This window comes from Gambusia affinis, linkage group LG05 (genome assembly GCF_019740435.1).
Source record: "Gambusia affinis linkage group LG05, SWU_Gaff_1.0, whole genome shotgun sequence".
Taxonomy (NCBI): domain Eukaryota; kingdom Metazoa; phylum Chordata; class Actinopteri; order Cyprinodontiformes; family Poeciliidae; genus Gambusia; species Gambusia affinis.
In genome coordinates this window covers 10157638-10171338 of record NC_057872.1, presented here as the reverse complement: position 1 = coordinate 10171338, position 13701 = coordinate 10157638, and the positions used below count along the sequence as shown (strand labels likewise).

At 39.3% G+C, this 13701-nt stretch overlaps 1 protein-coding gene across 9 annotated transcripts in view; it reads right to left on the bottom strand.

The window, feature by feature from the left end:
- The window catches only part of LOC122831627 (RNA-binding motif, single-stranded-interacting protein 3-like), a 139227-nt gene that overhangs the window by 4680 nt on the left and 120846 nt on the right, over positions 1–13701 (bottom strand). For 6 of the 9 annotated variants that reach the window (XM_044117963.1, XM_044117956.1, XM_044117959.1 and 3 more), the window contains 5 exons: positions 12431–12527; positions 10819–10869; positions 1666–1782; positions 1158–1244; positions 665–789 (listed from right to left, as the gene is read on the bottom strand). In XM_044117963.1, coding sequence (XP_043973898.1) covers positions 665–789; positions 1158–1244; positions 1666–1782; positions 10819–10869; positions 12431–12527 — 477 coding nt within the window. Of the gene's footprint in view, positions 1–660; positions 790–1157; positions 1245–1665; positions 1783–10818; positions 10870–12430; positions 12528–13701 lie in introns of those variants that run through there. The other 3 variants (XM_044117961.1, XM_044117962.1, XM_044117958.1) reach the window with 2 other exon arrangements.

Here is a 13701-nt window from a genome sequence, read left to right as displayed (position 1 = left end):
TTTTTCTCCTCTGTCAATTCAGAAACTCCCAAGAAAGTGAAGTGTGTACCAGGTGCATATATATATATATATATATATATCTGATATATATATATAAATATATATATATATGACCTGTCTATATATATATATATATATATATTACCAAAATGTTTTATGTCAAAGTGAGTCTACACAGAAATTCGACTTTAGACAGTTAATCACTATTAAAATTGCTTGCAATTAGTGAAAGCTACAGTTTACCAGAAGAAAGTCTCACGGGGTGTAGTGTACTACTACACTTCTGTCACATAAAAATGACCTGCATGGTTGGTTTTCATTGGCAAAGAGAATTTAAAGCAGCAGAAGGATTGGATGGTCCAGTTGTGATTAATAGATTAGCAAGTTGCTTTCCTACAAGAACCTAACTACTTTGTAACCTTAATTAGAGCATTACATGCTTAGTTAATTGATTAGCAGATATTTAGGCCCACATATCAAAAACATTGGACAATTATCTAAATATATAATTAGCTAAAAAACGTTTATCTTTTTATCTGTCACTACAAGTCAGATTCAGAGCTTATTTGTCCAAACAATTTGACACTTTTAGAACCAGTCGTCGTATTTAGATGAGAAAATACTAGTGAAGATTTTTATTTTTTATTTTTTTTTGTAAACTCACTTTGTCTGCTGGTAGGAGTAGGCTGTGGCATGGTCTGCTGAATTCTCCACTGATAAAGGCTGCTGCCCGCTGGCATCCTGTGAGGAGGGGGCAGTTGTCTGTGGAGATGGGTCTGTCACCACACCCTGATTGGGCACAGAGTGGAAGAAAGGAGGTCAAAGTAGATTGCTGCAGTGAGAGTGATATAAGCATTTCCCTCCTCCCCAATTTTTCAGCTTTGGATAAATATGTTAACCACATACTCAGCTTATAACTTGCTTACTTCATGAAAAGTAAAGGTTGATTCTAACTTTAACAAGTAATTTCAGACAAAGTGAATATAATGTGATTCCCCCCCCCATTAAAATGAGTAACTCTAAATGAATTCAAAATTCCACACATCTGAAATTGTAGAAAATACTGTTTAAAATGATCATCTGTGACTTCGCGATAGTACGATCAATCATAAGACCATCTAAATCTTTCTGCACAGTAGGGTTAACAAACATCTTACATCCACTGTAATAGCAGAGGCAGGCACTGCAGTGTACTGGGGAATGTAGGTTCCTTGCATAGGAGCAGCCGCTGCAGCAGAGATGTACTGCAGAGACACAAGGCGGGGCACACGGTGAACCAATACGTACAGCCTGGTGCAAACATGTTACAATCTATCTTTGGATTTACAGTTGGCATTTAATTGCTAGCAGACAAATGTGAGAAATAAAAACATTCTGTTTTATTTAGCTGTAAGGTTGAAAAAACTTCTAAAAATAAAATAAACGGTGTCATTTGAAAGTATGCTTGACTGTGTGACAAGACTCTAATGTAAGTCTGCACGTTGGTTTTAGAGTAACTGCCACGTTGCAAAGTCAACTTTCCACACCAGCCGACTTTGTGTTTAGCTTCATCCTCTCCCCATCAAATCAGACTGACTTCACTGTCTCAGTGGCATGATGCTGCCGCCACCGTGGGTTCCTGTGCGGATGGTGTGTTCAGAGAACTATGTTGGAAGAGAGACTCACGGTGCCTGTGGGGCCCAGAGAGAGATGGTTCATCTGCTGGGTGAGAGGAGCCATGACACTGGATGGGTGAAGAGACAAGCTGGGCTCTATGGCCGTTGCTGGGGTGATTACAGCACCCTGGTGAAGATGAACAGACCCAGCACATTCAGGGCTTTTCTCAATATTGTGGATTTTAGTTGTGACATAATGACTAAAAAAAATACAGTGGAGTCAAATTGTACGTACTGCAATTATCCATGTCTATAAGCTTAGTCTCGGTACAAAAACAAGAATATATATATATATATATATATATATATATATATATATATATATTTCTATATATATATATTTCTATATATATATATAAATAACAAGAGGATTGTAACCTTAAATGGTTTAAAATTTCAAACTAAGACTGTAACATAAAAGTGAAATCTCTGCTTAATGTAGAGAGGAATCTAAAAACGATTGTGGCTGACATTTTATTCTTGATGATATTGGTACAAGAGAATGGTATCAGTCATACCTGTCATTTCAGAATATACATCAGTGATTTAACCCAACATCAAGACTAAACAAGGTTCAATGTCTTATCCTCAACATCTTTTCTCTGAAACCTTTGAATAAAACACAACATAATAATATGAATCATTCTATTCATTCAGTTTACTTCTTGATCTTCCTGAACCAAGGCCAGATTTGTGGTGTGGACAACCAATGGATGAATTTATGATTCTTTGGTCAGATGAGACGTGTCCTTAAAGTTGTTGACTTGCAGTAAGAAGGTGGTGGGTTTGAATCCTGGCCTACATAGATTGTGTGTGTTGTTTCTGCGTACTCTGGCTTCCCCTCACAGTACGAAAACAAGACATGGTTAAATGGTTATTCTACATTTTCCTTAGGTTTTTAGTGTGTGTGAATAGTTGTTTGTCCTGTGTGTCTCTGTGGTGTCCTGTTATGGACCGGTGAACTGTCCTGGGTGTACCCCGCCTTTCACCCAATGACCATTGAGATAGTCAGCAGGCCCTCCTGGGAACCTTCTTGCAAGCGTGTATTGAAAATGGGTGGATGACTTGAAGCTAATTCTAAGTATTTTACTCATATTTCCAACACTGAAAAACAAAAGCGGTGGCTGTCTAAATTGTGGTCCTAGGACTGTCAGGGTTGGAGCAAATTAACTATGCTAGACAGCGTGGCAACTTCACCTTCTCTCTTGTGTTTAAGGGCAGCCCCGCACCCTGCATTACAGTTTCTCTTTTGCTTCACAGTTCATTGTTTTGCAGACAATAGCACCATCTGTTTAGCTCTAGGGTTACCACTCAGTCACGCCAGAGACTGCACTTTATAAGTGAGCCAGATCAGATTCCCAAAAAGAAACAAATATGAAGTATTCTGTAAAACAGAAACAGCCACTCTCGAACAAAGAGATAATGGTTAGCATGCACCTAAACTGCCTGGAGTCGCTTCAAGAAAACTTCCTCCCTGTTCATGAGAGGCCCAGCAAAGGCCACAGATTTTTTTGTCCTGTGCTACTATTATCTGTATCAATAGTCTTTGAAATTTACTTTTTTTAAACTAATGTGCCTTACTTCAGTGTTCTTCATTCAGAGAGAATAATTCAGACCAATACATAGGAGTGCAAAATTGTGAAGTGGAAGGATAAAGATGCAAGATGCAGTAACATGGGCAAAAGAAAAAAAAAAAGAACAAAATATCTTCAAAGTCTGTAAATTAAAATAGCAAATACAAGTCAGGTAAAGGGCTACATGGTGGAATGATGGGTAACAACATGAAGTATAATGAAGTCTGAAAATCAATTTGAGTTATTCTGTGTGGAATTTACAAGTTCTCTTATTATGTACATGGGTTTTCTTTCTTTGTCTACTACTTTCGAAAAACACGTCTTGTTTTCGTCTCTTCCTTCGTCCAGGTCATTCTTTGCTGTGAATGTATGAAAGCCCCAGTTTGACTGCTGGGATAAGAGCTGGTTGTAATTGTTTAAATACAGCCAGGAAAAGATGTTCGGACTCCCAGGTCTTGTTAAACTTGATGACTACAAATGTTTCGACTTTGTACACGGAAATAAAACAAGTCAGCTGGCTCGCTCGGCAGGCTTGACAGCACCTGCTTGCTGAAAGGAGGAGAGAGGCTTTTACAGTAAATCTCCTGAATGCGAAGGGCTTTGATGCTGTCTAACACCTTGATGCTCTAAGCTGTGTTTCTCCATTACGGCGTGGCTACAGACGGTGCTGCTCTGCAAAAAGACTTAATACGAGACTTCTTGCAGTGTGTGCTGGCATGCCTGACAACATAACAGCAGATGTAAACACAACTGTTTAACTACACTCCCCGTGGGAACAGACGCCATCAGCGGATATGTGCCGGCGTTGTTCCCGCCGTCAGCGCCTGCGTGGATGCATGTTGAGGCAGGGTGGAAGAAGTTTGGCATTTTAGGCCCAGGCCGTTTGACACAAACGAGCTGCTCCATAGAGGCTTAAAAGCTCTGCTAAACAAAAAGATTCACCTAAAACTGGAGCCACAAGCTGTTTCGAATGTTTTCAACCTACATACAGTCTGTCAGGTGAAAAAATAGCTTACCCTCATGAACATTACAGATAAAGATTACCAGAGCTGTGAACAGTGGTGCTTAGCACGTCGATGTAGCTGCTGTATTTACAAGGCGATCTGTTTGAGGTCTACAGCCGCATAGTTATAGGTACCCAGAATCACAATCTAATCACCATGTCTCTGTGGGACACAAAGGAATGCTAGCAGATGCATCAACAGATTTCCTGGAAGGAAGAAGAAGAAGAGTTTAAAAAAAAAGCGTTTTCCTCTGCCAGTCAGATTTCCCAAACACAATCCAGGCTAACAACGGTGGTTTTTATCCACCTCAATAAACTGATTGCTGTCATAATGACTTTTTCTTCCTCTGCATTCAGTCTCACAGCAGGTTCCCACAGAGGGAGAGGGAGCCGTACAAAGAAGAAGGAGAGCCATAATGAGTAACTGCCTGCTTTGATTTATAGCTGTACATGAGTTAAACGGGCTATCTCTGCATGTGCCTCAACGTGGACACAAAGCATTAGCTGGAATGTGATGAGTCTAATTATACATTATAGAGCATGTGTACGTGTTAAAGTTTTTACGCGTCAGGCATTGCTGCTTGGGTAATAAATGGCCAAGTGAGGCCGACAGACATGATTCTTCTCCCTAAAGGACAAAAGTCCGGGAAGTAGATCCCGTTCCACCTTGGATCAGCTCACTCGTTTCTGTTCCTTTCTCCTCTTTCTTTGTCTGCATTCATTTAAAGAACTTATGCTGACAAGCTGAAGGCTTACCTATTTCAAATGTTTAAGCCCTGTGTGCTGCAGGTACCATGCAGCTTCTTCAAAGACAGTATTAGGAATAGTAGCATCCCAGGATGGAGTAAAAAGAAACAAAAGCTGCTGCTGTTTTGTCAGGACCCTTTTCTGTGTAAGCATGTTCCCTACTTAGCTAGTTTGCTTTCATGTCCAGGTGGTTTCATTGTTCCTAAAACTTCCTTTTTTACTTTGAAAACACACCCTTGCTGTCTCTGTTTATACACACACAAGCAAAGGTAATATGCAGAACAGAAACTGCTTGGAGGTAGTTTCCACATGCACCTGCATGCCTGCAGGATGACACAAGCAGGATGACAGTATAAAAAAAAAAAAGTGTAAAAAGTTTGGGTGCAGGAACAGGCAAATGCATTGGCCCTTCTGGTAGATATGTAAAAATATATATATACATATATTGCACTGAAAAATCCAGCCTTTAATCCCGTGGTCTCAGACTCCAGTCCTCAACACCATGTGGCCTAAAACCTTAGGATGTTTCTCCGCTACAGCACACCTGGTTCCTGTGTAGGACAAGGGACATCAATGGCCCTTGAGGACCGCAGTTTGAGACCACTGTTTTAATTCAATGCAGAAAAAAAATCCATGATAACTAATAGTTGTTTTGGACAAAACTGGATGCCATTGATGCTTCACCTCTTGAAATTTAAACATTCTCTTTTGCTAAAAGTACAGCAGTTAGTTGTCTCTCGTGAATGGCACAATTTCAGACTCTTTACTGAGCCATGTTTAGTTTACTGTTTGGAGTCCACCAGTTAGCATGTGCTAGTACTTGACAAAGTTTGTGATGGCATGCTAAAAAGGCCCAGAGAGGTATACAAAAGTGAAGAGAAGTTGCTTTTGTACATATTCTCATTTAACCGAAGCACACAGTTCTACTTAAAATCCATGGAGAATTTAGCAAACTCTGTATGTATATATGCAATTTTGGTATTTAAATATTGTACAAGGGTTGTTGTGTATAACAGAACCCTGGTGATCCCGAGACGCCAACGCATGTAGCAGTTCGCCTAAGGTAAGCTCTGGAGATTTTATGGTCCTCATCCAGCCCAATAATAAAGTCATGGATTACTAATTACAGGTTCTAAAAAAAAAAATCACTTTCATGTCAAATAAAAATGCTCCAGTTACAGTTATTTAAGAGGGTCTACTAGAGCTACCAATACTTTCCCACCTTTTGAATTTGTCGATTTATTTCTTAGTGTTTAAATTTTTTCACTCTATATAATATAATGTTAGAGAAATAAGAAACTGAAATAAGACTTTTTACACATATTTACTAGGTGTGCCAGTAAATATGCTCTTGCAATGTTTGCAAAGCCTGTGGAAGAGTTTCTTTCTGGGTTCTTTTAAAATCTCGACATCCTGTGTCATATTCTTGACATACGCTCATTACTCAGTAATGACGGAATATAAACTCTGGGCATTAAAGTTCCCGTGCATCCAAATGACTAATTTTGGTATTTTAACTAAGTGAAATCTGAAATTCTAATTCCTCAGACGTCTAATTTCAGGCCTCTCAAATAAGCACTTTTTTTTTTCCAACCTACGGACGGTTAAGGCAATGCATTAATTTCCTGTATGAGGATTTGTAAGTAGTTATGCAGAAGGACATCTTCTTACCTTAAGTTGAATAAGTTGTAAAGACAGGCAGTTAAAGCAATCCTAGGATTCATCCAGTACTTGGAAACACAGCCTTTAAAGCGAAGCCTGAAGTGTGCTTTGGTGTTTTTAATGTTTGTGCTTCTCACTTAATCCCAGAAAGAATGAACATAAAGCTCCCGAATCCTGGATGAGAGCAGGTTTGTGTGCCTGTATGCGTGTGCGTACTTTCCTTCTCAAGCAGTCAAAAATGAGGATACAACTCTGTTTACTTCTCGTTAATCCTAACCTGTTCATGAGTCATTAATTTAGTCATTCGCTAGGTTTTTGCCCAAGTCCATCTCAGCACATTTGGCAGATTTGTGCAATGAGAGTGCAAGAACTCTGAGTATGTAATGGACTGAGAATGAGAAGCCCGCATAAATGTGTCAGCCTAAATGTGTCAAGTGGCGTGCATCATTTATCAAAGTTAGCAGTTATTAACCGTGGCGCAGCAGAGAAAAACCCTGCGCTACCATTCAAACTGCTGTGTCTTTCCCCGTTTCTCTCTCTCCATTGCAGCTTTAAATTGCCGAGCTCTGGATCCAGGAAATACAATGACTAGCCTTCCCCCATGTATTCGCGTTGGGATTTTGCGTATGCACAGACGGGGTTTGGGAGCAAACAGCACACAGCCCAGACATGCTTCTGCAGAAGTTTTCCTTTCTTTGTTCTGATTTATCCCTTGTAATCCTTTCCTTCGCTCTCTCCTTTCTCTGTGCGTGTTTCTCTCCCTCTTCCTTGCACTGTCGAAGCCCCACTTTCCCTATTTATTTTCTATTTCAACAAGCCCTCAGCGTTGCCTCCCTGTTATCTCTGTCTTACTTCTTCCGAGTCTTAAGCTGTCATATCAAGCAGTCTGCCAAATTATTAGATGGGACATTTATTTGAAAGTGCAAAATGGATCAAAAAAAGAAGAGATTTAAATGACTGTCAAAAGTGACCAAAAGTCTCTGAGAGGGATGCAGCACTCTTGAAGCTGCTAAGATATTGAGGAGGTGATCACAGAACCCTAAAATGCTATATTGAAAATAGTCCACAGCATCGCAAGAAACATGTGAAAAAAAGGCGCCAGCGAAGAATTTGAGAAGAATCAAGCATGAAGCTTCCAGGAAACCATCATCGTCCAGTTCTGTCATATTCTATACCTGAAACCTACCTGGAGTATCTACAAGAGCAAGATGTTCAGAGCTCAGAGATAAGGCCAAGGTAAGGAAGAGCTTAACTGTAGATCTTGAGTTTATAACCTGAATCAATCACCATCACTAAATATGCAATAACAAATCTACAACCTAAATAGTTTATCTAGCAGAAATTTTGCATACTCAGCAGAAACAAAACAGTGACAGAATGACACACATGATATCCAGATTCAGGAGGGAGCAGTAGAGTTAGGGGACGTTCCAGGTTTTACACTTGTGTTGTTTTGAGGAATTTCAAAGTGACTGACAATCTAAGTCAGAAGAAAAAAAAATAAAAAAAAATCATTTTCTCAAACTTTTGTAGATTAAATCTGTCCTGACACTGTAATGCAGCAAGGCATGCTTAAAACCGCTGGATTATAATCCATCCATCCATCCATCCATCCATTCATCCATTTTCTGTTCACCCTTGTCCCTAATGGGGTCGGGAGGGTTGTTGGTGCCGATCTCCAGCTACGTTCCGGGCGAGAGGCGCAGTAGGCTTATAATAATAATAATAATAATAATAATAATAATAATAATAATAATAATAACAACTACATTTACCAAAACCTGGCTGAATGTTTTCATTCCTTAAAGTCTTGACTCCCACTTTCTGGTTTCCGAAGCCTCCAAGGCGACTGCAACATGAATCTATTCGGCCAACGATTTTGTAATCCATTGGCCCTGCTGCTCTGAACAGCAATCTGCTTGCGAGATGAATACAGGCAGGACAGCACTGTTCCTTCCTCTAATTCAATTCTGTACTTTGCCTCATGAATCAACAAGGGCAAAGGTTTTGTATTTCTACCTCAGGAGAGAAAATATAACACAGGACGGGCTTTGGCTCAGACTTTCTGTTGGTGAGAAGTGAGACGCCTTTGGGACTCAATCAGATCTAATTGATTGAGTCCCAAATTGATTGAGTTTTTCTTTGGCTGAATAGCCAATTGAAAAACATATATATATATATATATATATATATATATATATATATATATATATATCAAGATTGTACAAATGATTAGCATCAGTATGAAAGAGGAACTGGTAGTTCTCCCACAGAGTTTATTGACTGTACACCAACTCTCAGAGTCAAAATATGAGTGCTTGTGAGAATCTATACCATGTGTGGGTGTGTTTTTCCAACAACTTTGCTTTGCTTTGTTTTGCTTTTCTGGCAAAGTAGTATCTGTCTTACTTTTTTTAATTCAAAAATGTCCACAGATACAAAATGTTCAGCATTTGTGCAATACTGTATTTGCAGTTCTATTTCAATCCAGCAGGGAGCAATGTTTTATCATTGATTTTACAGATAGCTCTGCTGAGCTTTCCAAGCTGCAGTTCTAAGGAGGCGTCTCAGACTCTGAATCAGCAGAACAAGAGCGAAATGTAAAGGAGTGTGTCAATAAATCTAAACACCATCAATAAGTAATGTTATTTTAGCAATTCAATTCAATGTGTGAAACATAGGGTATCAGCAAACAAAAAGAAAACAAATTCAGCTTCTCAGAAAATTGCAATATTACATACAACCAATTTAACAGAATTAAAAGAGAAACATCATCTGTTAGGAAGTATGTTTATGCACTGTGCAGTATATACACTTATTCTTGGCATGAGTTCCTTTTGCATGTATTATTGCGTTAATGAGACCAGACAGCTTGCAGCACTGCTGAAGAGGTCAGGAAACCCAAGTTGCGTTAACAGTGGCTTTCGGCTGTCCTGTATTATTGGATCGGATGTTGCTCATCTTATTCTTGACAATACCCAATTGATACTTTATGAGGTTTACATCAGACCAGTTTGCTGGAAAATCGACCCCATTGATGCCATGGTTGTTGCTACTTTTGGCAGGACAGGTGCCAGGTCATGCTAGAAAATGAACTGTGCATCTCCATAAAGTTTCTCAGCAGAGCAAAACATGAAACAGGTCAAAATTTTCCTGGTAGACTGCTGTGCCCTCAAGCAAGTTGAGGCTCTGTTTGCCTCTTCTTTCTGTATCCAGACGCTGGCTCTTTAATGTACTGCCACTACAGGAACAGTTCAGACCTTCTTCGTGTTGTTCTCTCTAGTTCAAAGGTGGATTAAAACAGGGACAGCTGTGCTGTAGCTCACATCTGCGGGGCTTTGGAAGTGCTGACTAGAGACACAGTGCACACCATGTAAAACGCCCCCAAAGTCATGAAAGGGATTTGCACCTTGCAAGCATTATATTAGGTTATCCCAGCTGCATCCTTTATTCTACCACTTGTTTTTCCTCTTATTCAAGTTTACATATGTGTGTGAACGGTTGGCTTTCATAGCAATGACCATTTGTCACTTATTTGCTGGACAACAGTCAAATTGACAGTCTTCCCCATAACTGTGGAAGGCATAGAAAAAATATCTCTATTAAGATTTGTTTTTTTTAACCCTCATGCAATCCTAAGAAGGGTTGCAGTGAACCCCGCATGAGGTTTTTACACTGACCCCTCTGGGAAGGGTTCAATGAAGATAAAATCACTCGAAATGCTGAAATTTGTCAACATAGTTGAATTGAATCACATAAATAAACTTTTAATATTCTAGTTTATTAAGATTCACCTTTCTGCCTTAATATGAGTTAGCTGACATGTAGTAAAGTTATTGAAATCTTTATAGCATCCCTTGGTTTATTCCTCCCCAATAATTTACTTTAATTACTTTTGTTTTAATTTCTGAACTTTTTGGAGATGGTCTGTGAGTGAAATCTATTTTTTGAAAGCGTATGTGAAATTGTTATTAGAATTAACTTTAAAAGAGAAATGTGACTATATTTTAAATCCTGGCGGTAATATCAAGGCCCGATAATGAGACATGCTTACGGACTGAAGGACAGACATAAAACGAATCAGTGCAAGGGACTAATGAATGCAGGAAATGACTCCACCGAGACATGATAACACATGATGAAAAATCAAAAGAAAAAGTAGGCTTTGAAGACTTACTGTAGGTTGCATAACATACTGTTGATGTGGCATCCATGATGTACTCTGGACCTACGTAGAGACAAGGAAAGGGAAAAGCAGAGAGAAGAGAAAGCCGGAGGAGACACCAGTTATATCAGATAAAGGACAGAAAAAAGAGAAAAGATGGGGAGTAGGACAAGAGAGGACATGAAAAAAATTAAAGCGATTAATTAGGAGGGAGGCGGAGATGAGCGGCAAGATAAAGCAAAAAGTCGACCAAGAGACAAGACAAAAGAGAAGAGTTTGGTGAAAATGTTTTGTATCCATGACAGGAAAGCAGAAAGAAAAACAACCGGCATTCAAAATGAAAGGAAGAGAGTCAGAATGAGACAACAAAAGAATAAAAAAGAAGATTTAATCATCAGTCCCTGTGGCAGAACATGACAGCGGAAGCTGAGGGTTTGCTGTACTTTAAGTTAAGCTGTAATTATGACAAGTTACAAAGACCACAGAGAGCAAAACTATCCACCAGTTACTGCTTCACAGTGAGGGTTACATCATCAAAGCTCTCTTGGTCACATATCACTACTTTCATCTTGTTCTGTTTTCTGCAGTCCCTGAAGGCTACTTTGCCACATGTAAGATGCTGTACAGTTCACAGATTGCAATATAATGCAAATGTGCATGTTGGTTTATCTACGGTATGTGTAAGTGTGAGTCTGTGGGGAGATAAGGCTGCGTAACGTAGGCAGGTTTCCTCCTGTGTTTTCTGCAGGAAGCAGGATGTGACTTTGAATTTTGCTCTCCTGAACGTGTGCCTTTGCACTTGTGTTTTTCATTTGTTTTCCTAAAGCTGTGTGGGAGGCGAGGTGCCTGTGTCGAAATCTGTGTTTGACAAGCTGTCGATCAAGGTTTTTAAAGAACCATGGCTTAGATTATCAGGCAGCTTTGATATAACTTGTTTTGATGTGAGGGGGGGGGCAGGCTGGACACACTGGGATGTGGAAGTAGAAGAGAACTTTGGGATGAGAGCTATATGGACAGGGTAAGAAGAAAAATGTCACTGGATGCCTCAATAGGCCTTATTCCCTATAAGCATAGGGACTATACCTCAGATAATGTGGGGTGTTATGTTTGCGTGTGCATGCGTACATTAACACCACAAACACGGCTCGTTATTCTTAGCTTGCAACATGTTCTCATATGGATTTTGGACAGGAGTAGACATTCTGTAGATTTTCCTGTTTTATTCCAAGATATTATTTCAGACCATTATATGTATTTTGGCAGGAATACCCATGTATGATATATATTAAGCCATTCACATCGTCAACATTAAAATCACACAATAAGCCAGGTGTTGGCAGAACACCCTCCCTACCTAAAAAATATTAGTTTTCCATTTTTATTTGAAAATATAGCGGTTTGGAAAAGTATCTATGCTCCGTGAACCTAGTCATATTTTCTCACATATATTCATATATTTTTAATTGGGATTTTCTGTAATAGACAAACACAACATATCACATAATAATGAAATGTAAGAAAAGATGCATGATTTTGAAAATGTTTTACAAACAAAAATCTTGCACACAGACAAGGTCTCAGGCAAATATACCATGGACATTCAACCACAGGACGGTCAACCCACCTGATATGTGGAGACAGGGGAGGCAGCAATGAAGGGTGTGATTGATGTCTGTGCAATCATCCGATTGGTGGAAAGGCTATAGGGTGAAGAGTAGAATCTATGAAGCATACAAGACAAACAGTCATTTTCATCATCTACAGTACAGCATCAAACAAATTTAATGTGGAGTAAACCTAAACCAGAAGTATTCCAAACAATGAATGCAAGAAAAAAAAAGAATAATCAGTTAAAAGGCTTCTCTGCGTAACTAGCTCTTGATTTACAAACCGTGCGTCGCTTCGTACAAAGGTGAAAATGAGCGCCTCTTTGTTTTGAACTGCCAGGCGGATGTTAGCTCAGCACTGGCAAAACGAATCAGACATCATCAAAGATGTCCTGGAGACAATAAATATTGCAGCTTCATTCTGAGTCAAACCATCAAAGTCATCTAAGAACGAAACATGACACTGCATTTGAGTGCACATCATTCTACAAAGGAGTCTGTTCTATTGCCATGCATGATAATGAATTATCCCCTTAATGTGTGAGTGGGTGAGATATTTCAATATTGCCCTTTATGCCTCCACCTACATAAATGGTAGATGAGCTGGATATGTAGCATCAGCTTTTTATGCTCTGTTTACTCTTCGACCTATACCTCTATCTGCCCTTATGAATCTGTTCTATTTCTTTTTGCCTGTTTTTTATTTCACCCCCCTAACCCTGCAGCAGTACAATGCTGTGGCTCACAGTGCTTTATTTATCATTGTGTACCTAGAGAGGACATGTTTCATCCGCCAGGCCATGTTGCTGTGCCCGATCGATCCTAAAGTGTCTGTTGGCTGAATAATGGTGTACGGGAGGGAAGGCAAAAGAGATCCAGAGACAAAAGGAGAAACTCTCCCCTACCCGTCTGTGACACAGTCACTTGTGATTTCATAGAAATGGTTTGCTTGATAAAAATGTGATCGGACATTTGTTTTTCGATTAAAAATAAATGTTTTTTTTATCGTCATCATTTCCACGGTTGCCTTGGGTATGTTTTGACAGTTAAATAACACTTGTGTTTTTTTTTCCACATTTCTTAAAACTGTATAACATTATACAGGTAATGTGTAAAAAAAAACAACACAAAAAACAAGCTATGGTCCTACTATCATCAGGAGAAATACTCCCGGTCAGAAATAACCAATCAGAGCCACGAGGAGAGTCTTAGAATAGTCAATTATGCTCATGTATGTGCTAATAGCAGAGAAACACTTAGCATTACAGAAAAAAACTAATTAACCGCC